General features: G+C 36.7%; 1 protein-coding gene across 4 annotated transcripts; it reads left to right on the top strand.

Annotated features, from left to right (window-relative positions):
• Window positions 1-759: 759 nt before the first annotated feature.
• Window positions 760-26948, top strand: LOC126971281 (uncharacterized). 4 transcript variants are annotated; one of them, XM_050817504.1, is made up of 16 exons: window positions 760-904; window positions 2556-2736; window positions 3552-3683; window positions 4548-4674; window positions 6647-6710; window positions 6792-6877; window positions 9191-9304; window positions 9699-9828; window positions 14318-14464; window positions 15586-15676; window positions 18753-18908; window positions 20373-20436; window positions 21122-21226; window positions 21300-21372; window positions 22428-22628; window positions 26767-26948. In XM_050817504.1, the coding sequence occupies exons 1-16, from the start codon at window positions 845-847 to the stop codon at window positions 26929-26931; spliced, it is 1896 nt and encodes a 631-aa protein (XP_050673461.1). In that variant the 5' UTR covers window positions 760-844; the 3' UTR covers window positions 26932-26948. The 4 variants fall into 4 exon arrangements, with proteins under 4 accessions (XP_050673461.1, XP_050673462.1, XP_050673463.1 ...); XM_050817505.1 differs by lacking the exons at window positions 760-904; window positions 2556-2736 and having other exon boundaries at window positions 3571-3699; XM_050817506.1 differs by lacking the exons at window positions 760-904; window positions 2556-2736; window positions 3552-3683; window positions 4548-4674 and having other exon boundaries at window positions 6677-6714; window positions 6797-6877.

Here is a 26948-nt window from a genome sequence, read left to right as displayed (position 1 = left end):
GCTCTGTATAAACATGATAAAAAGTAGGTTATTTCAACGACCATTTGAGAAAGAGAAGAAAATATATACCTACCTACTTTTACGTACCTTAATCTACATTTACAATGACATCAATCACAGGAAATTGATTGTACAATGCATATAAGTAGGTACAAGTGCGTTCACTGTAAATTCTATAACTTTGTCATAAAAGTTGAGATACATCAAGGGTATGTTTCGATATGCACTGCGACCACTGTACAGTCTGACGTCAATTTAGTTAACTGTGAAGCCGTTCATTTATAGACAGTTATACTGGTTACTATTTAAAATGGAACGCAATCCCGCATACTGTCAGCCGCATTTATTGACGCAGCATTCAAATGAGTGTATTAAAGTTTTCTAGTTCATTAAAAAAAACTGTTGTTGCAGTACTGTCAAATTAAAAATATTTGGGATTAAACTGTAGGTATTGTTATAAAACGTTAGGCACTCGAGTGGTTTTGACTGATCACGTGATCAAAGTACTGCGAGTACCTTAACTTGAAAACGAAAGTGCTCACAGTAGATTAAGGTGGCGATTTATGACGTCATATATTTCCCTAGGGTACTGCGGCAATATACTGGCAGTTCATATCGGAACGAATTTTTCTACAGTGATAGCACTGTGCAGTGCTCGCAGTGCATATCGGAACATACCCTATTAGAAGCATAGAGAACCTATTATAACAATATGATTACAATAAATCAGAAATATAGACAGAACATGTCATTAGAACAGCAGAATGACATGACATTATATTTAATCATTTCAATATTAAATGTAAATAAATAATATAATATTTAAATTACTTAGAGTGAAAACATGGCTGGCCGAAACCCAAACTCGCTAGAAACAATACTTCCTAACGAAAACAGAGATGTAGTAAGTATGGCGTATTACTAAATATAGTAAGGTACTAGCTGGTGAAATAAAAAATATTTGGATCAAGAGCCAAGATTTTAAATAAATGTTAAGTATTTCAGATTCATTTAGAGTACCTACTTAACAGTGGAATCCAAATATTTAATTTACTAAGATCTAGATACCCCTCGACAATATAAGATACATGACAGCTTTAAGGGCAAATGTATCCACTTTTATAATAAAGTCCCAAAGTGAACAGTGGTTCAGCTTCAGGCATTATCTATAGGTAAATTTAAATGTTTTATTAAAAAAAGGCTATGTCGTAAATCCTACTACTCCACAGCTATTTAGCTAAGTGATCCGACAGCCTGGGACTAGATTAAGATTATTTTATAGCAATAGCAGTGGCAGTACAATATTGTATATTTCATTAAAAAGAGCGCAAAAAAAGAATGCTGGGAGAGTTTCTTGCGCCACTTCTCTTTCAGAGCGCCATTTGTTTCCGAAGTGGTAGTAGTATCTAGTATAATTATTAGTAATGACATCAAAAATAATTCTAAAGGAATCAATTTTGAGAAAATAAATGCCTTTTTATATTTTGTAGGTACTTATTCATTATTTGAGTAAGTAACAGTAGATCCACGTGATTTAAGGTAATAACAGTGTCAATATGATATGAGTGAGAGAATAAGTGAAATAAAGATTGGTGTGTGCTTAAGACCACACGACAGAAGTGAAAACTTCATCAAAGCGAGTAGCCATGGATGACTTGAGCCGATCAAGCGCTACATAGATGAGCATGATGGCTCCATATAATTCAATATCCACAAAATAAAAAGCTCAGCGCTCATAATAGTCGACAGTTTAAAAACGGCGTAATACCTACATACCGTGGCGACGTATAATCCTGATCAATGTGTCCGTCACCCCGAGACACAAACATCTCGCGTATAGACAACCTGACAGTCCAATAATGCGTGATCAATTGTCAATGTGTGCGTTACGAGTAAAATACATAATACATAAAATTCCGTTAAGTCTATGCTGAGACCTGGAAAGTGTCATGTGCCTGTATAACCTTCCAACACATCACATATGCACCACTGTTTTGCGTCAGAAGTCAGAACATGGTGTGGTGGCAGAACTACTCCGGACGAGCTACCCTTGGAACTAACTGTAGATACTCTTTGTCCTTAGTCTACATACTAAATAAAGTACCTATTTGATATTAGGGGCTTTCAGTTTACATCAAAATATATATAATTGTGATAGGAATGTAGTAATGTTTTCGTGATACCTATAAGTATTATCAGTTAAAGCACAGAGTAGAATGCATACTTAAGTATGCATTCTACTCTGTGCTTTTTTGCACTTTAAAGAGCCTAGTAGTATCTGGAGCTTTTAGTTAGAATGTCAAATATAAAGAAAAAATAATATTAAAGATGTTACTTAGTAAACTGACGCTTATCGCGGGTGCGGATGTTGGAAGCGGGAATGTGGACACGGATCTGTCGGTGCTTGCGCTTATGTACTTAATTTATTTCTGGTGTTAGTACAAAAGTTATTAATTTTATCATATAATTAGAGCAAGAATCGAGTAACGAGTACTTTCCTTAAATATCATTAGTGTCTCACCAGTCATACAGTATATGATATGGTTGTCAAACAGCAAAGTCAGTGGTCGGTAGTGATGTCTACCACGCACATACCAGGGATGGACAACGCGGCGGGAGGAGGTGGTGCTGTGGGGCCCGTAGGTCGTCGCTACCTGCGCTCTGGGGCCCTGGCGCTCGGAGGATTCCTAACAATGCAGTGTCGTGTTGCTGCATCAGCACTTACTGGAGGATTTTGTAAGAGATTTGTCTTCCCTCGATAAGAATATGACAGCCATAACCTTACTTAAGTTATTTCAATATTGCAGGGTCCTAGGTAGATACATACTTATGTTTGTGCTTTGTTACTGTGATAGATATAGACAGGTGTTAGGTGTTATGTGAATATATTATGGTATATATTTTTTTTATGGAATAGGAGGACAAATTAGCGTACGGGTCACCTGGTGTTAAGTGATCACCGCCGCATTCTCTTGCAACACCAGAGGAATCACAAGAGCGTTGCCGGCCTTTAAGGAAGGTGTACGTGGTACATACTTGTGCACTTTTGTATCTTTAATAATAATCAAATAAATAAATTCCACTTACAATTATACATTCAGTCAATAAACATTGATAAAATATATTATATGTATAAGAAAGTTTTTATTTTCTGCTTATAAACACGCTCTTCAATTTATTTATGTCAGTATCGGTGTCGCAGTCAACTTAATCAGCCGTTCAAACATAGCAAATTCCTCAATATAATAAATATACTCTAAACAACTGTCAACCATTTGCGTAAAACGGCTGGGCTAGATGTTTCATTTTGTTGTTGGTATTTCATGTAATTCCGGCATTTGACGATTCGATTCAGGTGAAAACTTGTAAATGGCTTTTATATTATAGAAGTAGATGTTATAACTATGTTAAAGTTAGTGCTACACTTAACAATTAATTTAAAATACATGTATTAGAAACAGTTATAGCAAGCGTCTCCATACATTTGTGTTTTTTTTTAAACTTTAATTTTAAATTTTCATTTATATATTAACCTGTTGATTTTTTGGCAGTTCTGTTTATATTGTTCTTTGTTTCTGCGACTGCCGCACTGGCCAATCCAATGCGTCACTTTGAAGTGTATCTTGGCCAATGGAGTATCAGTGGACCTGGACGTGCATTCCGCATAATTCCAATATTTGATGGTGACGTATAATAACAGTACCTACACAATATATTTATTATATATTATTAATAGATTAAGATATCCTTGCAGATTTGGATACGGACTATCTTATACCAACCATTACAGACATATTGTACATATAATCCATATTTTATATTAAAAAAAAGCCCGCTGAATTTCTTGCGGCCATTCTTCTCAGGTCTGAGGCAGTCTCTTTCGAATGGGTGGTAGTTTTTGACGTTCAATAAGTGATTTTAAATCCTATTTTGAATAAAAATATTTGAATTTGAATTATAAATCACAGGGTGAAAAGTGCAGATCTGATCGGAGTCGCTTTTAAAAATATTGTCTTTGTATGATCATAACTCGACGTAGTCTGTACTTTGTAGGAATGTAAGTAATGTAAGATATGTCGATACTAAATATGTCATATTTGATTCAGTAGGTAGATACGGTTCTAATAGATATTAGGGCATACCATAGAATAAGCCCACAGCATATTGTGGGCTTATTTTAGGACCGCTCTTCTTCCTTATTTATATCTGCCTAATCTTGTACAATTAATCCAATTAAACAACAATACAAATAATCTAACCGGCGTTTTCCGGATGAGAGGCAACGGCCCCGAGCATTTGCTTTATATTTCTACGGAATTTAAATCTAAAATTAGAGCCTTGATGGTAATTGTCTTTAGTCCTGCCCCTTATATCAATAATATTTCGCCGTTGATTGAATTATTATTTTAACATTTATTACTCCGAAATGTTTCGCTCTTCAAGGCCCACATTCGAATTATTGGTGAAGCTTTTCTACCAGGAAAAACTTGTATCACCTCTTTTTTTTTGTTTTTTTTTTCGAAATATTAATATCTGTGTTATTTCAGGCATTGGAATCGCAATATGTATTAATAGTCTAGTGCGTGCAGTCAATTGTTGTACGATTGCGGCCATATCTGTAATTTATGTCGTGCATTCGGTTTCCGACTCGAAGCTGCCCTACACATACTGCAGGTAAAGGAGACTCAGCCCTCGATTCAATACTAATGACAATCACTCGCTGGCGCCATATATCATCCATGCACTGAGACAGTCAGCGGTGGATTTACACTAGGGGCAGTTGGGGCAAGTGCCCAGGGCGGCAAATTTGTTAGGGCGGCAAAATTTTTAAAATAAAATATTTTTTTTAGTCTTATCAATGTTGCTCAATATAATTAATTAATTCTGTTACTTAATAATTTTTAGTTTAATTCAAGAAATTCAATTTATCCATTATTTGTAAATTATCATTTTGGCACGTTTAGTAAAAATTAATAATAAAAATATTTTAATATAATAAGATTAAATCAATTTATTCCCTTGGAGATTTAAAATAATAATCGATTTTTTTATTTTCTGGAATTACAAAAAAATTAATTAGTATTTGTTTTGATAAAGTTTCTGCAACAAATTAGGTATTTTAGTTTTGAAAAATAAAATATATAAACTATAAGTTTAAGTAAAATTATTGGGGCGGATTTTTTTCCGGTGCCCAGGTGCGGCATTAAGTTTAAATCCGGCCCTGGATACACATAGACCTACATTTCGATGAGCATACACTATATCTTTTGAAAACAAGGAATCGAATTTGATTATTGATAAATTAGGTATCTTAAAAATATCAACCTAATTAATTGATTTCATTCCTAATTGAGTTTTACAATTTCTCATAGTAAGGCAGAATAATGTATCATTCATTCCGTAATGAAATTCATAGAGGTGAGAAAAGAGGCGCTTGAAACTCAACGGGACATTTTCTTTTTTTGTGAAGTTCAATGAATGATTTAGTTTTTATCTCTATTAATAGTCTAGCGACAGTCCTTTTTACGATGAGTGGTATAGCTAACATTCGTAACCCTATTTTGTACATATTCTTGTATACTGTCGTAGAAATATAATTTTATCACAACTATTTAAAAAGATAAACTACATTCCGGAGACATCGTTTTCTGAGATTATTTCCAATTCCCAAGCAGTCAATAAATCTAAATACTATAACAGACGGCCCCAATAAAATAATAACAATGCACTGTTCAAATATTAGTATAACATTTACATAAGTAGGAACGGAACGGAACTCGGGAACGACACTATTCGCCCGAGTGCCTAATTTGAACCCCTAGCTCGATCTATTTGCTCCTTTGGAAAACAAGTAGCTTGTCAAGTTTGTATTTGTTGACACTCGTCTCTCTTATCGTAACGATGGTATATGACACAGCGGGCTAGGAGTTAATAAACAATTGCTTATAAGAATATTTATAGCAGGGAGCTACAGCGGTAATGGTCAACGGGTAGAACTACTCAACCGTAATCATAAAAAAAAACATAATTCACTTAGATAGTATCAATTTGGAACCTGTAATAGGAGTAATTTGGCAGCCGCGCGCTAGCATAGGCACTGACACCTGCTTACCCCTCGCCGCGCCGTAGCCATCAGACCTTGTGGGCGAGCTTTTGGTTTCTTCCATTATTAGGACAGGCAAAGGATTCAAGCCCATACACCCGTATTCGTTATTTAATAATTAATTGTCAAAGCCATCGTTGTAAGATTTTTACAATATTGTTCTTTCTACAAACGTAGATTAGAAGAAGCTTTATTTTTGCTTAGTTACGCCAAAGAAGTATAACTTCTTGCGTACATACATAAGTACCTACACACACTTTTTTTATGGAAAAGGAGGGACAAACAAACGTACGGGTTAAGTGATCACCGCCAAGATGTGTGCACATCCCGCCAATGTGGGCACATTCTCTTGTTTTAATATTATTTATTTTATTTTGTTTGAATATTTCAAATTTTCTTTTAGTTACTTTAATTTTTAGATTTTTTTTTATGGTTAGGGTTAAGCAGTTCTACCATTGTTACAATACGCTGTATTTATATAGACTCCTCCTTATTACTTATATCAAAATAGATTTTTATACAAAGTAAATTGTTTCATTTCAGAGATTTTGATTTGAAGCCTTACGATCCGATAGTACGGGATGTCTCAAATCTTACACTTAGAGAGGTGGGTATGTATTATAACTGCTTTGTCTGAATATGAAAAATACATTTCTCTTGTCTTTATGATAGCAAATAATGTCTTTAGTTCAGATTTTCCCTCGCAACCGGTGAAATTGGAGATGATGAACTGATGGATGGAACCGCAAACGGAGATGAATTACATAATATGAGGTTAGACTTTGATATCGAATAATATTCTAAAAAGGATAGGACTGTATTTTTGTTTTTAATGACGATTTTACCAGTAAGATGGTAGCCATATATTGTCGCTGAGTAACATGAGCTGAAGCTCTGTTTTTTTTCAATATATTAAATTGTAAAAATGTAAGATTAGGTAAACGTAGCCGTTCATGGTTGTTAATTTTTACTTGTATATACTATCAAGTAGAACCAGAACAATGTCAAGGATGACCACTGAAATAATTTAGTTTTTTTTTTTTTAAAGTTTAATTGAAAGAGTATTAGTAGAGACTATTGGTCCATCCTGTATTTAGATTTGATACGCTGATCTCATTTAGGAAATCGCAATTAGTTATTAGATTTCTTTGATAAATATTTCTTTGATTGACACGTTGCAAGAGTCGATTTTCAATCAAATACGAGGGCGACACTGAAAATTTCGGGAATCAAGGAAGTGACACAACATTACTATTTAAAAATGTATTTATTGCTTTTCGAAGTATTCTCCGCGAAATTTGACACATTTTTCCATACGATGGAACCAATCATTGAAGCAACCATTCCATTCGGAAATTGGGGTCTCCAAAATGGCCGTTTTGTAGGCGTCCACGCTTCTTCAGGTGATGAAAATCTCTGACCACGCAATTTATTCTTTATTTTAGGGAAAGTATAAAAATCATTAGGGCTTAGGTCGGGGCTGTACGTTGGATGGTCTAATAATTCTATGTTTTCTTGCTCTAAAAACTCTTTTGTTTCTGTGCGCGGTGTGAGAACTCGCATTGTCGTGATGGAGGATGATGCGGCGGTTGCAGTTCTCTTTACGGAGTTCAGAAACGACCTGTGGCAAACGAATGCTAGCATTCCATTCTGCATTAACCGTTCTTTGTCCCTCAAGAGGAATAGTCGCAACATGGCCGGTTTTGGTGACAAACGTGGCCACCATTTATTTTGCAACACTCCTGTGAACGAACAATTTTTATTGGCTTTAACTCATTTTCGAACACCCAAACTCGTGACTGGTTTTTTGTACGCGTATATCCAGGACTCGTCGCCTGATACGATGTTGTATACAGCGTTTGAGGATCCTGCGTGGAATCTTTCGAGAGTTCTGACGCACCAAGTAACACGAGCCGCTTTTTGCTTTTCACAGAGCAAATGCGGTATCCATCGGGAAAACAACTTTTTTACACCTAATTGTTCATGCAAGATTATTTGTATTTGACTCATGCCAATGTCTAAAGTTGCCTGAATTTCGCGGTATGTCACATGTCGATCTTCCTCAATCAGCTTACGCACACATCAACTTTTTCTTTGGTGACTGCAGTTTTTGTACGACCTTGACGGGGATCATCACTGAGCTTGACACGTCCACGTTGAAATTTAGCAAACCAGCGATAAATTGTGGGTTTGGATGGGGCTTCACCAAATGCAGAAATCATCCGGTCAACACACTGTTTTTGTGTTAAACCACTTCGAAAGTCATAATAAATCATCGCTCTAGAATTTTCTCGAGTCAATTCCATTTTCTCAACGACTAAACAAGTTTGAAAAGACCTTGTGACAAGACAAGATAATCTTTTTTTTTAATAAATAAATGGTATTCGATTTTTAAAACCAAGGAGTTTTCAATTAAAAAGATTTTAATATGACAGGAACAGTGGAAATATTCCATTCCCGATACTTTTAGTGCGGCCCTCGTATGTTAATGTGCTTAATGCTAAGTATATCCAAAGAAAATATTATTGTATTGTTATAAGTATTGTTATAAAGCGTTGTTTAAGCCTGTAATACCTACCTGTGATTAATAATCGTATAAAAAACCTTAAAAACATAAGGAATAATAAATGATCTCCATTATCATCAGCCGGAAGACGTCCACTGCTGGACAAAGACCTCGACCAAAGATATCCATGACGATCGGTCCTGCGCTGCCCTCATCCAACGTATTGCGGCGATTTTGACGAGATCGATGATCCAACTTGTGGGGGGCCTACCAACACTACGTCTTCCGGTACGTGGTCGCCATTCGAGGACTTTTCGACCGCACCTGCCATGTGTCCGTCGAACTATGTGCCCTGCCTACTGCCACTTCAGTTTCGCAATAATTTGGGCTATATCGGTGACTTTGGTACTCCTACGGATCTCCTCATTTCTGATTCGATCTGGCAGGGTAACTCCGAGCATAGCCCTCTCTATTGCCCTCTCAGCGACCATGAGCTTTCTCATCAGGTTCATAGTTAGCAACCACGTCTACGTACCGTAAGTCATTAATAAATGATCGTATAATGTAATATTTCATTTTAGGGGTCTGGATGCTGCCAAGCCAAAACATCTTACACATAAAATAATGTTGTGTAAAGAGGAATACAGTTCTGGTTATCCAGTGTTATATAGTACTCCAGCATATAATTTTTTCTAGTCAGTATGCATTGTTAACTGCTTTTGCAATTAAGGCTGGGTTGCATCATATAAGCTGTTATAGTTAAGGTTTATGTCAAATTTAACGTAACCAGTAACGCTGACTTTAACAAAAATGATGCTGACGTTAAAGTTAAATAGCGAAATATCAAGTCTATCGAATATGTATTTGAGACTTTTACAGATCGCTATTTAACATTAGCTTTAACCGGTGAACATTGGACGGTTACGGTTAACAGTTAAGTTATGACGTCATCTAAAAATTATGAACTGGTTCAACCCATTTTTTTTCTTAACCGGTATTTTAACATGTTTGTTATTGCTAAAGTTGGTTGATGCAACCCAGCCTACTTTAATTTTATATAAATTTAATCTAATACAATACATTCTATAGCGTGGAAGTTGTTTCCTATCGTTCGGAACATAACTTCGGACAGTTCAATATGCCGTTGGTGTTAAGCATAATATTCGTCTGGCTAACGCTGTGGGGCATAATAATAAGTGAGCGCTGGTCTTATGGACGAGTAAGTACATTTTTAAATTTTTTACTTATCTAAGATGTCACTACTTCCTTTTAAAAGAGGTTAACGTTCCTAAGTGTAATTAGTGAATGCTGGGTGTAGATAAAAGAAACAAAGAAGAATAATTACCAGGGAGTAGAGCATTGCGTAATACTCGTATGTATAGGGCATAGAGTTGAATTAAGATCCGATGACGAATAACATTATGGCTAAACTTTTTTTTTCTGGAATAGGAGGACAAACGAGCGTACGGGTCACCTGTTATTAAGTGATCACCGCCGCTCACAATCTCTTGCAACACCAGAGGAATCACAGGAGCGTTGCCGGCCTTTAAGGAAGGTGTACGCGCGTTTTTTGAAGGTACCGATGTCGTATCGTCCCGGAAACACCGCACAAGAAAGTTCATTCCACAGCTTTGTAATACGTGGAAGAAAGCTCCTTGAAAACCGCACTGTGGAGGGCCGCCACACATCCAGATGGTGGGGATGATATCCTAACTTGTGGCGTGTCGTGCGATGGTGGAATTCGGCGGCAGGAATCAGGTTAAACAGCTCTTCGGAACACTCCCCGTGATAAATGGGGTGGAAGACACACAATAAGGCGACATCTCTACGCAACGCCAAGTGATCCAGCCGTTCATAGAGCACTGGCTTCCCGACAATTCGAGCTGCTCTATGTTGCACGCGGTCAAATGGATCGAGCTGATACTGCGGTGCGTCAGACCAGATATGACAGCAATACTCCATGTGTGGCCGGACCTGCGCTTTGTAGAGCGCTAGAATGTGGGCCGGTTTGAAGTATTGCCGTGCTCTAATAATGACGCCCAGTTTCTTCGAAGCCAATTTGGCTTTGCCCTCTAGATGGCCATGAAATTGGCAATCGCTCGAGATTTCGAGACCCAGTATTAGGATACTAGGCGAGGCTTTAAGGCTAGGTCGAGATACCTGCGTCTCCGTAAGGAAACAAGGCCGTCTGCGCCGTCTCAAGGTGGTGGTGGACAGCGTTTAAATTGGAGTGAAGTCCCCTGATATTACAAAAGTCCACGTTGAGCATTGAGCGGGATGCCGTGGTGTTACTGCCTCGTTTGTTCTCGGCCATTTGCGGTTCTGTGCCCTCCCCAGAATACGATGGGCAGCCCGAGCGAGAGTGCTCGAGGACGATTCTCCGACTCTGGTAGAGCCGGTACCCTCCAGGGGTAAAATCTTTTTTGGATCCGCTGATATACTCGGGTGGCCTCCGATCCTCGACACTAATCTATGCGAAACATAGCGGCACTAGGCCGCTACTTCACTCCGGTATTCTGTGCGAGTGTAGTAATTAACCTGGACGAGTCTGGCCCGATTGTGCTGATGTCATAAGACGGCAGCGTGACTCTCTCACTCTAAAATGCCCTTAGTCGCCTCTTATGACACCCATGGCCCTGGGACTCTATTCTTTTTACGCCCCGGGAAAAGTACAGGGAAGAACTAAACTGCTAGAACAAAGTAAGCAAAGTTAAAGTAAGATATGGTAACATTTTACAATCTTACATTTAAAGGAAGATGAAAATTTATTGTGTGCTCCTGTTTCGTCTATGGCGCCGAAACTTGAACCTTAATGATTGTGAACCTGTCTCACTTTAATATGATGAAATCAAAGGACTAGATGAACTCCAGTTTTGCGGCCATGTGGCGCACTGAAACTCTAAAAACCTGGAGAGATCCGTCTGAAGTAACCAATACTAAGCACAATATTTGGAGCAAGATCACTAAAGATGCCGACCAGATAGAGTGGGGTTAAAGAAGACATAGTCTAAATAAAACACTTTTAAATAATTATAACCCGTGTAATTGCTACCGTGTTTTACATTAGTTTGTGCGTAAAAGTAACATTTTTATTATTATTTTAGTTAGACGACGTGACATTTTCAGAGCACATTTTCAGGGGATCGCGGTTGACAGGAGTCGAGTAAGTTATTATATTTATCATTTAAAACCAAAAAATACACATTCTACCAAAAAAGAAGTGGACACTGTCAGTTTTAAGTTTTGCCAAAAAACATTCGTCTACTGCAAATACTACCTCCGAGGCAACAAATGGTACTAAACTGCTATCAAGTATGACAAATACTATCTGGACTCCTGGCATCCGCAGTCCCCCTGAAAACGTGCTCTGAAGAGATTGCGACACGTCAAGTTAACTAAAATAATAATAAAATTGTAACTTTTACACAAAAACTAATGTAAACACACAGTTACAATCTATACAGTTACATGTGTAACACTCACGTTAATCAAAGAAAATTATAAGTTGTGGACGGAAAGTCCCCTTGAAAACGTGCTCTGAAGAGGTTACAAAACGTGAGGTTAACTAAAATGATAATAAAAATGTAACTTTTACACAAAAACTAATGTTAAAACACAGTTACAATTTATACAGTTACATGTGCAACACTCGCGTTAATCAAAGAAAATTATAAGTTGACGGCGGAAAGTCCCCCTAAAAACGAGCTCTGAAGAGGTTACGAAACGTGAGGTTAACTAAAATGGTAATAAAAATGTTACTTTTACACAAAACCTCATGTAAAAACACAATTACATGTGTAACTGTGTTTTTACATTAGGTTCGTAACCCTAGCCTTTTACATACTCCCATTGCGAGGTGTAACTATCGTGCAAATAGCTTCATTACTAGATCCTGCAGGAGTTATAACGACTTATCAAATGACGTAGATCTAGATTTATTTTCTATATCTAGTACTAAATTAAAAATAACCTTAACTAATAAGTTCTTCCAATTTAAATAATTGTATTAATATACACTGGCCTGCAAAAGTAAGTATCACACTTTTCAAATTATTTTTTTTCTTAACTATAGAAGGTAGAGATTTAAGATTAACAACGTTTTGTTGCAAATTTTATAGGCTTTAATTCTTAGAAACTAAAATTATACATTAGTAATATTTTTAACTTAAAAAAGATAAAACAATGAAAATAGACATTTTTAGTTTAGTGTAAAAAAACTTCAACTAAAATGTATTACATGTTATTTAATTTTTAATAACTGGTATTGCCTCCTCGAGCTCTGATTACAGCTTCGAGCTGGTTTGGCATACTGAACACTAGGTTTCGGAGCCGATGTTGGGGAATATTCTCCCATTCTTATACCAGGGCCTGCTTTAGTGCCCTGAGGGTAGTAGGTGATGGTCTGCGATTTCTGACTAGTCTCCCAAGCTCATCCCAGGCGTGTTCAATTGGATTGAGATCAGGACTTCTTGATGGCCAAGCCATCACGCTGATACCGACCTCCTGAATATACTCTTGTACGATATGAGCCGTGTGTGGCCGGGCATTATCATGCATCAGCATCGATCCATCACCCATATTTGCTAAATACGGCCCTGCATACTCATTGAGAATCTCTTGAGCATATCTTTGCCCAATGAGGGTGCCATTTTCTATGGCTACTAGCTCTGTGCGACCTTCTGAAGATATGCCAGCCCATACATGTACACTGCCTCCACCGGGTTGAAGTAGCTGTTGCTGGACTTCAACTGCATTTTGGTGGCGATTTCTTAACACAGTGGAAATAATATAACGATCTTCTCGGGCACTGGTACACCTGGGTCTGCCATTACAAGGTCTCCTCAGATGCTGTCCAGTCTCTTCGTACCTTCGCTGTATCTTCTGGACCGTTTGTACCGTCACACCCACCATTTTTGCAGTGCGACGCATACTGATGCCTAGTTCCAGAAAAGCCATGATCCTAGCACATTCTTCAACTAAAAGAGGCATGATAAATAAATGTTATGTGCTTTTTAGCACAAATTTTTAAAACAAGACCCATCGATCTTGAAAAAAATTTAAAACAGAAAGAAAAATGTGAATGGTAAAATTGTAATTCGGAAACGTCCACTTTGAAAAAGGAATGGTTTTGTTTTTGAAGTTTTTTTTCAGCCAATTCTTAAAAGGAGGTTACCGACTATAAAGTTTTTATGTACAAAATTAAATTCTCTTTGGAGTCCTTTTTATTTCGAAACTATATCTTGTGAACTTAAAACGTTATCCCAATTTTAAAAGTGTGATACTTACTTTTGAAGGCCAGTGTAGTTTTAAAGCGTAAAATTAAATAATATCCACATACATAAATGTGGAAACTTTTAAGTAGCCTTCATTAGTTTTAATTATTTCATAAGTTATAATTGTAAGTCTCCCAAATAGTAATAAATAAAATAAAATAATAAATACAAAAACTCTCGCGTTAATCAAAGAAAATTATAAGTTGAGGGCGCAATGTTGAAGCGGTTTTATCATGTAGAAGAAGATTGAAAACACATAATATATAACAGAGGATAATTGTATTGTATTTAATAATAATGAACAATACAAATGATTTAAGTTTTCTTTGGTGCTAATTAACACTAAAGAAAACTTAAATAATTTGTATAATTATGGATTTCCGCAAAGTAACGCCTAATTCAATAAATTTTCATAATGAAAAATATTTATTTCAGCTTATATGGAATAATATGTACTCTTGGCTAGTAATAATACCCTGGCTTTGGTCAATACTCCTGCTTATCATCTCTGTATTGAAGTTTTGTACATTATCTAAAGATATTCGTAAAGTATATCGGATCGGAGTCAAGGAGATAGTATGGGTAAGTTTTTGGCTTAGATAATTTATACGTCTTGATACAGCCTCTTGCTGCTAGACAACCGAAGAAAACAGGCCAGGTTTATTTCTTTAGTGTGCGTGACAAGTTGCGTCTTACACTCGCGATTTTTATGTCACTTTTTGTTTGTGTGCGTACATTGCTCTAAATAGAGGTTAACTGTCAACCTCAATTTTTTGACAATTTCACAGCTGTCACAGTTTATCCAGACGTATAAATGCCCTAAGATTTTAGGTTACCAACTATTAATATGAATGTTCCTTCACTGATATTGTTTAAAGTTTTATAACTAGGCGTCATTTTTATGGAAAAAACATCGTGAAACGGGCTAACTTTGACCCTTTCTAGAAGAGAGAGATAGGGAGAGGTTTTCTCGAATTTCGTATTGATCCGATAAGATAGTGTGAAAAGCTGACAAAAACTTTCATCTAATAGTAATTGATACGCCCTGCACAATGAATTGCGGTTAGGATTCATGAAAGACCTTAAATTGTAGAATTTACTATGGCACTCAGGTCATAAATTGCGCTATTCAACTTAAGACATAAGTTGTTATCTTAGTAGTACAGTAATTTTACTAGCTACGGCACCCTGTAAACAGAAACGAAATATGCTTACACACCTTGTCATGTTCTAAGAAGTCTCTTACTGGAAAATTTCTGTTTGATAACGTTGTCTGTTGGTTATATTACCTGGTAATGAGACGTACCTAAATAAGATAGTTTTAAGTATTTCGATCTTAGCCTAAGATATAACACGTACTTAGACTTTACTTATGTAAAACTTAGCTGAGAGAAAGATCAGCATGATCTTTGATTTCGTTTTTATAGTCATTTGATAGATGAAATTAAGCTGAGCTTATGCTAAGACAGCATAATTACAGTTATCAAATGAGTATAAAAACGAAGTAAACATCATACTAAGCTCACACTCAGCTATGTTTTACATAAGTAACGGCTGAGAAAAATCTCTCTAAATTGACTCTCACCACGGAGCCACTGGTTCGATCCTCGTCCGCCACCTACCAATGCGGTTTTTGACTTCATAATATGTATATCTTAAACAAAAATGGATTGTCTGATATATATTTGTTAAAATGTTGACAGGGTATTGCGGATGCGCTGGAAGTCGCTCTTTTCGTGCATTCAGCAAGCACTGGCACTGAATTAATTCATGGAAAAGGACTAAATCATTACGGTATTAGAAATTTCAGGCCATACTTAAATAGATAATAATCGCTCTTACCAACTGAACCAACCGTCCGTGTGACGCATCGATCGTAAATCTTGGTAAGAAAATATCTACTACAGATATTAAATATATAACTAAGTAAACTAACGATGCTAGAATCTTAAAATGCATGATGCAAGATGCATTTATCATTAGTACCTAGGTAACACTGAAAATGTTTAGAAAATGAAAAACGGCTTAGTGTAGAAGGTTGCCAATACTTTTGTTGTTTTTCGAAGTAATCTCATTCCTCTTTACACATCGTTGCATTCGATGGAACCACTGAGAAAAACAGTGGGCCCATTCTTTCTTAGGGGTCTCTTGTATGACATTTTCGTACGCTTTCACCGCATCTTCAGGGCACATACCAGTCTGCAGTTACTGTCCTTCCATCTTCTAGCACAACTTTCGCGAAATGACCTTTCCGAACAAAGAATGAGGCAATCATCTTTTTACCTTGACTTCTTCCTTTCTTTACCTTAGTTGGCTGATCCTCGAAAGGAAACACCCACTGGTCTGATTGTCTTTTGGTTTCGGGTTCGTAGCAATATATCCAGCTTTCATGTCAAATACAGCATTTGAGTCACCGCCGTTGAACTTATCTAACATTTGGCGACACCAGTCCATGCGAAGGTGTTTCTGGTCGTCGGTTAAAGTATGGGGAATCCATCTGGTACAAGGCTTCCTGGCGCCTAAAAGTTCGTGCAATATTTTTTGATATCTGCTGACAGGTCACTCTCTTATCTTCCTCTATCATGCGTCGCACAGCACTGATGTTATCTTCAGTAGTCGCTGTTAAAGGACGTTCCTCACGCGGATCATCATTGAGATTTCTACGTCCACGCTTTAACTCGTTAAACCAATTGTAAATAGTGGCACGTGATGGGGCTTCATTAAAAATTCAACTTATCCTATTATTAACTAATCGCAGCCTATCATAGCTTTGTTGTTGAGTAAGCCCACAACGAAAGTCATAATAAATCATTGACCGAAAATTTTCTCGCGTTTGGTTCATTTTGACGTGTAACAAGAGTATTAGATTTGCCGCCAAGTCACAAAAACAAATGACAAATGAATGCAATATACTAAATTAGGTTACCAAAGAGTTCTAAAATTGAAATTCAAAAAAAGATTTCATTACCAATGTTTCTAACTGGCCAAAAAAACACTCCTACTCGTACAGGTATCAATTATTAAATTAATATCAACTAGACAAAAAGTAACGTTCATTCAAGTAGGTAATGTATTTTACATTTAATTATAAAGATCTTGTACCTGACAAGATAATACTTAACTTTAAAGTGGAAAGAGGTTTATGGAACGCTTTGATATAATATATGGATATACACTTTGGACGAATTTAATTCGATAATTCGTCCAAGTCATACACTTGAATTGACTCAGACACTGACAGAGCCACAAACTTACGATATACTTGCGTATAGACAGAGAGTGAGAGAGGGGTAAGAAAAAGTAAGCGAGCTTATTGTTACTGCAACCGATTTGACCTGACATTTGCGTATTTTGAATATTAAGGCACTACGCGAACTTTCAGCTCAGCTATCAGCTCTTTTCAGCTTTTGTCCATAGAAAACAACAATTTTGTATGGAGACGTGTACGCGTCGATTCAGCTTTCCGCGTCCATTCTGCTTTCGCGGCAAACCAGCATAAAATGAGGATAAATGTGTTTTTATTATGCGAATGCTATAGAGAGCGTTCGGCGCTGTTCCGCCGCTTACAGCGCTGTTCGTCGTCGAATGCGGCGGAACAGCTCCTTACAGGGATGGTTCGCGACTCCTTGTCGACAAGTTGCGACCTGTATTGTTCCGGCATTGATTTGACATTATCATATGCACGCAAAGATTTAAGAGTGCAGACGTGATTTAAAGTTCCGTACGCGGCTGATAGAAGCAGAGCTGTATAAGTGTGACCAAAATCGTTCAGCGAAACGCGAATGGAGCTGAATAAGTGCGCGTAGTCCCTAAGCCGCTAGCTACCGCACACATTAACAACTGAAAATGTGTCACTTATCATTATCTTACTGTCAGGTCATCTATACGCTAGTATCTTCTAAGTCTGTGGACAGAGGTCACTAAAGCTCTCATAACGTAATAAGTGACTAACGGCCGTTCCCAATATTCAGTCTATCTCTAACTTGAGATAAAAATCGTAACTATCGTTGAATTTTCTGTCCCAATAAACTTATCGACGGAAACTCACCTTATCCGTACACGCTGTCTGTCAATGGGACGACGTATAGCTTACCAGCGATAGAAGTTTGTATGGAAATTGCAATTCACGCGTCCCAATATAAGGCGATAAGAATAACTTATCGGGTATATTGGTACAGATTCAGATTATTGACAGCTAATTACTGACAGTAGAAGGTAGTAACATATCTCTATCTGTAGATAGTATATTGGGAACGGCCGTAAGACTGTAACGTGTCGTAAAATGACATTGTATCGTATTTAATGTCACGTTCTTTATTATTCTCTTTTAAATTAATAATTCCTACTCATGTATATTTTGCCAGCCATTGTACAACAACGACTGTTTGGTAGTTGGGAACAAAAATAGTATTCCCATTATCCAACCTGGCAATCGTTGGAAGATGACACATAAAGTGCAGAAGAAAGAAAGATAGTGTAGTGTGTGTATTACCTTTATACACATATGCACACACTCATATCTCGAACTAGTATATATGTAGTAGCATAGCGTGATAAAGGATCTTATTATCGCAGTCAGACTTAAAATCATTTGAATACCCGAACCTCCAACACCGCATGGCAACCTTGCCAGTGCTGCCTGTTGGCAGCGTTGCACAGATGGTACAAATAAAAATGTCTATAATATACATAAATTAATTAAATAAATCATTTACTAAAGTTTGAAATAATTTTTTCATAATATTCTGTCAAACAAATATTCGAAATCAAAACGGCCAAAATTCAAACTAATATAAAAAGTGAAAAGTGTTTGTTGGAAGATGGGTAAGATAAGTCCATAAAATGTACGTGTTTCTTGTTTGGTGTACAGCATCTGGTCACATAGACCCGGCGCTGAATGGTGAGAACGTGTGGCACAGCGGATTGCTAGTGGTATTGACTGGTCTACATTCGTCCGGCGCGGCTGTGTGTGCCCTCGTCGACTACATACAGCCCAACACCAAAGCTGTCTACAACATGTACGAGAGTAAGACACATTTTCGTCAAGCAATCATTTAGGCGAGAATCTATAGAGCTAACTTCGACTTGGCTCAGACATTTCTATCATAGCTTAAGCTCAGCATTTTAATTTTAGATGTGAAGTGATTATTAAATTGTAATCAAAGGTATGTATGTATAATGTAAGCTTATACTCATCTAAGTTGTACGTGAGTAAATCTCACCAAAGTCGTAAGTACGCTCTATAGATCTCAGCCTAAGAGTACTTTTCTCTTCTTGGGCCAAAACGCAAAATCCTTGAAATGTTCAAAATTGAATGATTTGTAAATTCAATTTCAAATTTCCCGGTTCGATCCTCGCCCGCCACCTACCAAGGTGATTTTTCGGTTTTCGAACTCATATGTTCGACGCTTTATAAGGTCGGAAACGCTCTTGTGATTCCTCTGGTGTAAGAGATGTGAGCTGTGGTGATCACATACCATGAGGTGACCCGTATGCGCGTTTGTAATTAAAAATGGTTTTATTGAAAATAGGTTATTAAAATCACTCACGAACGTCGAACTCTAGCGCCGAATCGAAAACAACTGCCTGAGAAGAACGGGCGTTGGAAACTGGAAATCCTTCCATTTCGATAAAAAGTTGAATTAATAAATTCCCAAAGGCATTAGGAAGTAATTTAGGACGCTTGTTTGTAAGAAATCCTATTAATAAATCAATTCGGCTACTAGACAGAGCAATAATGGGGAGCGGTATGAAAGAGAGCGGCGCCCCTCTCCTTCCCGCGCCGTCTCCGGTCGTAAGTACCGGCTCACTCGCTTGCGTACCGGTACTCGTATTACTACTATTATTACTCGTACTCGTACTTACGTACACGCAATAAGTTGGACGTGTTTGAAATTCAAATATTTTTATTTAAAATAGGATATGCAAACACTTATTGAAAGTAAAAAACTACCACCCATTCGAAAAAGTATGCCTCGGACCTGAGCAGAACGGGCGCAAGAAACTCATCGGACTTTTTTTTTTCATAAAAATATCGTTACAATTTAAATTGTATATTATTAATATCGTACAATAAACTGTATTATTTAATAGCCTAAGGGCGGTCGCTCCATTCCCAGTCTGTGGTATCATTAGGAAAGTCATTTATGCCATAGTAACCTTTTAACCGACACAAACGTGTTTTGAACATTTTCTGGGATCTTGTTGTAAAAGCATACACATCGCCCCACAATCTATTGTAAGGATAAATCGATTTAGTAAGTCTACGTACTAACTCGATTTATCCGAGTAGTAGACATAATAAGTTTATGTTTGTTTCTGGTGGTAACATTCTCATGTCTCAGCACGATTTTGCTAATTGCTAAATTTTTATACATTTAGTAGGTACTTTTGTTACCACACATGCGTACCACATGTACCTACTGTAAATGGCGGTGCGTCATATCTTATAACTTTTTTTTTAATAATACATAATTAAATCTCTTTCCAGGCACACTTTGGATGATACCAATGTATTCGAAATGTATGCTGGTAGGAAACTATTCCCATTTTCTGTGAGTAAATATATGTACGTAGGTCTTAGGTAGATATCTCTCATTATAGCCGCTGTGAGATACGTTTTTTATATAAGAGGGGGCAAACAGGCAAGAGGCTCACGATGGGAAGTCTGAGGGAGAGAAGAGAAGATGAAGTCTTGAGGCAACCCCCCAATGGAGATCCGTAAAATCAGAGGTCAAGAGGTGCGTTGCCGGCCTTAAAGTTGGGAGCATGCTCTTATCTGAAAGGTACCAATATTGTTGCAATTATGTTTCATTTATCAATATATAAATATTTAGTATGCTTGAAGGGATAGACTTAATATCTTTATAATATGATAGATAAGTATATGATACCTTTGATGCCACAGATTCGGAATGGAGCGACCGCCCTCAGGCTATTAAATAATAAGTTTAATTGTACAATAATACTTTGCAAACATATTTTGTGATGAAAAAAAAAAGCCCGCTGAGTTTGTTGCGCCCATCCTTCTCAGATCTGAGGCATTCTTTTTGGAATAGGTGGTAGTTTTTGACTTTCAATAAGTGATGTCACATCCTATTTTGAATTTGAATAATATATTGATAGGAATTAAAATACAACAAAAAAAACATAAATTTTATGCACTGTAATAAATGGACAAATGATAAGATTTTTAAACAAACAACAGAATTCAAAATTGAATCCATTTCATTGTTTCAGGTCAGCATTGATATTTGGCGGTTTGTCTATGTCATACATGATCGTTGCCTATACATGTTTGAAAACAGCCTTACATACGATATTCGAGTACAACGTAAAACTAGTGTAAGTTTTAATTAATTATGGTGTTCAGTAAAATTAATGTTTATTATATATTTGAAAATAAATATGTGTTCAGTTTTGCAGAACAAATAGTTGTTGCTGGAACAGTGTTGAGCTGTTTTGGTCTTAGCTTAGTGTACACCACGACGGTAAGTTTATTTCGTTATTTTTAAACGTAGTTTATTAACTTAATATGAGATCATTAGTAGAGCCAGCAAAAATTTTTGGAGCACAATAATACTATGAATATCGGCAGCATTTCCCCACAATAACAGACCATATGATATAATGAAGTAAAAAAATGGACCAAACTAGCTGTATACAGATCAACTGTCTGATCTTTTTAACGGCAAAAGCTGCAGAACTCAGTCTATTTACGAAGTTACTATATATATAAGATATTTGAACCCCAATGTAATTTACTTTTTATGCTAATGCCAAGTAAAACTGACGAATCTACAAATTCAAGAGTTTTTGAATTACCGTAACCTCTTGTTTTTTTTACTATTAAACAATAGGTTATTATTTGTGAACTAAATGTATACTTTTAACATAGTATCGCCTTTGACCGTATTGCCTTTCCGTTTTATTTTGAATAAAAGTGACGTGTCATCAGCAAATTCAAATCCGCGAGTTTCTCTTCCATAAATAAAAGATATGTAGACTAAGTAGAGAAACGGGCCAAGGATCGAGCCCTGTGGCACGCCTATCCCTACTACATAGGAGCCTTTTGATTGTATACCGCAAATGTCTACAAACTGTATACGACTATTTAAGTAAGAAGTCATTAATTTTGAATGAATTGTCGCAAGACCAAAATACTTAAATAAAAGGGTACTACTAAAATCCACACAATCCAAAGCCAACGGTCACAGAAAATAGGTCTTCCATCTTGGGAGTTCTCGCAAGAGTCAAACACATGTTTAACAAGTGCAATTCCAGTAACTATGATTGCCTTTCATCTGATAAAACCAAATTCCTTGGGGTGTAGTAGACTATTTACCGTAAAGTGTGAAAGCAATTGATTTAGTATTCGTTTTTAAAAAATTTTACTAAGCACTGGTAGAATTGCTATAGGTCGATAGTTGTTGGTATCCTCGGTAGCCCCTGACTTAAATAGTGGTATAATTCTACTAAGTTTTATCAGGTTGGGGAAGGCACTCATATCAACACAAGTTTCAAATATATTACTATTATATTGTAGGGTGGCATAGCTTTACTGGAGAGTGTGGACGCAATAATGACGGGTGTCACAATGCCTCTCATCTGCTTGTTGGAGCTCGTGGCGATACTCTACCTGTACCGCAGCCCCGACTTCATATCCGACATGAACATCGCAACAGAGGAAAACGCATGCTCTACTCGACTTCAGACTCAGTGGCAGATTATGCCTATCATAACTTGTGTAAGTTTTTAATGCAATTAATTATTTTCAAATTGGTTCCGTTACAATTATTGTTGTGTATTATTTATTATTCATAAAATCTGCCTGACTTAGAGCGACTTACATCATATCAGCTGACGTAAAGATTAAAAAATTCGCGATATATTTTCGTCTATTCTTTTTTATTTACGTGTATCTATTACGTGATTACTTACATGTTTTGGTAACACTCTTTATGACGACTGACCATTTTTTTATATCTTATTTAGCTTTTCCTGTCCGTTCGAAAAGTGCCGTCCATCTTTGAATCAGAAACGTATTTATTTCATATGAATTAGTAGCGGATCCAGCAGATTGCCATATGTTAAGTGGCATCGTGTGCCCCAAACCGGAACCAAATAACAGAATACAAGTAATAGAATAGTATCGTAACACAGCGGTATCCTTGAAATTTATACTTTCATCTGGGCGGAGAGCTAGGGGATTTTTTTTTTAATAACTGGCTCCGTCGACTGAATGTCGACGATTCGGCCAACGTCAAGGTGGAGAGATTTTTTATTTTAATTTAGCTGATTGAAGTATATAAAGAGCTGATTTAAAAGGAAATGATCGGTTGATATAGCTGTGGTTTTTTTGTGAACTGAAGAATAGGCAACAAGAGTTAGTACGGTTAGTAATAAACACCCATAACACAACAATATTAACTTCCTTGTTAGTATTATTCTAAGTTTAAGGGAGAAATGTGTGAATGTAAGTGGTAATATGTGCCTAATAGAAGCGTAGAAAGTATGGAGGATAGAAATTACAATTTAATATTATTGCGGGAGATAAATTTGTAAAGAATCTGTATGAAAGGGGAATGGCATAAAGTAAGAAGAAAAGGAATGTTGATGGGGCGAGGGATATCCTTCGGTAGAAGGTCATATCGTCGTATTAATGGTAAAACCGTCTAAGTACCGATTTTTGGAAAAATGAGTTAAAATACACTTTTTCTTAAAAAAATGAGAACTATCTAATGGTAAAACCCACTTTGCAGTATTATGCAGCGTTACAAAGATAGTGAATGGTAAAAAACACTAAAATATAATATTTTCATAAAAGTTAAGACCTAAAAACAATTATTACAACATATCATCGTTTTAAATGTTTTTTCTACGAATAAAACAAATTATCCCAATAAATCTCTTTTTCAAGCTGAAAGTTTCTTTGATACCCATTTTGTTGATCTACACGCAAAAAATACGATCAGGAGTTAACTGTTTTTCGCTTTAGTGAAACTTTCTTAGCATCACTCGAATATGGAATTAAATCATACCTAACCGAAATAGTACCTTTTACTCGACAATAATTGAGATAATGCTATCTATATGTAATATTAGAATGAACTTAGTGATGGACCTTAAAACTGATGCAATAGTTTTTAGCTAGTGGGCTGCAGTTGAATTACAAAAAAACAGGCAAAAATTGTATGACCTATACGCGGAGCGACAATGTTACTGTAGTGATGAGTTCAAACAATAAATATGTACGATGGTTATCTAAAATTTATAATAAAGATTTCACTATTGCTAAGTCTAGGTATATACGAGAAAAAATAAACAATAGTTCTAACTCTACCGGCCGTGCCAACATATCCCGCGATAGCGTCGATGGGAACCGGAACTTGCGTCTGAAATCGAGGCTATGCTTTGCAGTCTCCTAATGGGGCCGACAAAATTTAGTCTAATTCAATCCCAAAACGACAGAAGTTTGTACGTGCACCGCTAAAAAGTCTCTCCTCGATTCGAGATCACTCCTCTAACTGCCACAGCCTGTATCGGCATACTTGGCGTCGATATATCGAGCGACGTTCAGTCCCATGGTCACTTAGAAGAGAAGCCAAACTGGCCTCTAAAAAGCTTTGTGTAGGTACTCTACTACCACCTGCAACTATATAAGACGCAAATTCGGCCTCACATGGAGTACTACTGTTCTCACCTCTGGGCGGGTGCTCGCCAGTACCAGCTTCTTGCATTTGACCACATACAACGAAGAGCGACTCGAATCTTCGACTAGTCTTCTCCGATCAGTTTGGTTTTTTGGCGTTGCATAAGGATGTGGGTTCTCTCTGCATCTTCTATCGCATTTATAACGGGGAGTGCTCAAAGTAGCTGTTCAGGTTGATTCCAGCGGCCGAATCCCACCACCGGACATTACGTAAAAATGAAAAATACCACCCGCATTACGTTGACGGCTGGCATTCCAAAATCGAGCGTTTTGCAAGAAACTTCTAGACTATTGCACAGCCACTTTGTGGAATCAATTACCAGCAAAAAATAAAAGAATATACCCATGAAAAGTAAGATTAAAATATGTTCAATGAGAAGGATATTATAATTTCGCAAATATAAGAACGTTAATTATGTTGGTTTTGTTATGTCTCTTTTTTTAATTTTGGTTTTTATTTGCTGTTAATTGTACGTTTTCGCAAATGCTGTACAATTTACGGTTTATACGTTTTGTTTTATTTTTGAGTAGTCAGGTAACAACTAAAATTAATAAGTAGAAACATTACAGCCCATGAATAATAATTAATAGACTCAAGAAAATATTAAAGTCGATGTACTTGCTCTTGGACTTAATACACTTATTCCTATTTATATACAGGTAAAATAAACTAACATATGTGTTTTTTTATAATTAATTAGATTTATTCCTGTATTAAAAATGTAACTCGATCTGAACCAATAAATAATTATACTAAGCCAATATTACCAATCGATAACACGTAGGGAGTAGCTTTATTTCATTCAATATTCGTGTTTTAAGGTTATACAGGTCAAACCAAGTAACTGGTGGGGTTTTAAAACATTTTTTCTGTTTTCTGATATTATTATAGAATTGCGGCACATAACATTTACTTATCTGAAATGATTAATAATTGTTCTATAAATAAATTTTAGCGCAATTTAATTATAATTTATTTTATTAGAGATTTTGTTTATTCAACTTTCAAATTGTATTATCTCGTTTTGACAACTTGGGCATTTAGTCGGTTTTACCATTAATACGACGATATAAAGGAATTGACAATTTAGGGCAATAGAAAAAAATATGTTCAAGAGTACCTTCCTCAAGGCCACATTCACATATAGAATGGTCCCTTACCCGGATCTTGGCCAAAAATACTGGGGAACAGACAAATCCCAAGCGAAGTCGTATGATGACAGAAGTGAAAAGTTTATTTTGTTTTTTTTTTTAGGAAAGAACCAGGGCTTAGAGGGGATAAAGGGTTGGATATAACCATAGAATTTACCTTTAGTTTGTTTTGTAATTTGCCATAAAGCATTCGTAGATCTCGAGGAAAACAGTAATTAAATATTAATGTTCCAAACTGAATCGCGTCTTTAGCGCACGAGTCTGCAATTTCATTGCCAGTTATCCCTAGATGACTAGGTATCCAAGCTAATGCAACTTCTATTCCCATTATGTGACATCTATACAGGGATGCCTTTGTTCTTAAATTAATTGTGAAGTTGTTTGAAGATTTGAAAGGATTTTTTGTTAGGTCCAACTAGCAGCTTAATGAGTCAGACAAGATTAAAGCCTTGTTGATCTTATGTGATTCAACATATGACACCGCCTCTGACAGGGCAATTGATTCGCCAGTAAAGATGGAATTCTGCGGGGGACTTTTGTAATTTAGAATTAGGCACTCAATAGTTTTGTCTCCCCAAGATTGCTTAGCGGCCGTGTAAATCGTGTGTATGTGGGCGTATGTCGATTCGGGTACTCTATTACTACTTACGGAGTACTTTTCTATTACTGTATTGCGGTAGTAATGACAAAATATAATATAATGCGAGCGTTAGAGCACTCTCGAACTCACAAATGAAAACCATACGAATGCTTCCAATAAAGCCCATATCCTTAGAGTGACCTGTTGCGATAGAAGCTTGACTTAAATTTAAGTATTTAAATTAATATAAACATAAATCTTAGAGCTACTACGAACAACCTATACCTACTATACTACAAATTTACTAATACTAGAACATGTACCCTAATTTTAAACTCGTTCAGTGAGCAAGTAAACAAGTCAATCGTATGTGAAAGTTCGTTTAAATTTCGTAAAGCGACTGTAAAAGGCGTGTCTCGCATAAGATTATTATACTTCCAGATAGCGTTGGTGCTAAAGGCCATAGCGCTGAGCTTCGCCGAGATGCCGCAGGTGTTCGTGGTGGCAGCACTGGTGCCGTTGGTCGCCGTGCTACTGAGCGTGCCGCTGAAGGCCGCTCACAATGCCTACAAGTGCTACAAGAGGGCGCAACGTAACCGGACATAGCGAGGATTAATTAAACA

Source organism: Leptidea sinapis, chromosome 23 (genome assembly GCF_905404315.1).
Source record: "Leptidea sinapis chromosome 23, ilLepSina1.1, whole genome shotgun sequence".
Lineage (NCBI taxonomy): Eukaryota > Metazoa > Arthropoda > Insecta > Lepidoptera > Pieridae > Leptidea > Leptidea sinapis.
The sequence above is the reverse complement of the archived record's forward strand: the minus strand, read 5'-3'. Positions and strand labels throughout refer to the sequence as shown.

Coding starts and splice junctions, on each gene's coding strand:
- LOC126971281 (XM_050817504.1), top strand. CDS start 845: ATGGCTGGCCGAAACCCAAACTCGCTAGAAACAATACTTCCTAACGAA. Junction 2,737..3,551: donor AGCACTTACTGGAGGATTTT/GTAAGAGATTTG, acceptor ATTTTTTGGCAG/TTCTGTTTATATTGTTCTTT. Junction 15,677..18,752: donor AAAAGGACTAAATCATTACG/GTATTAGAAATT, acceptor TTTGGTGTACAG/CATCTGGTCACATAGACCCG.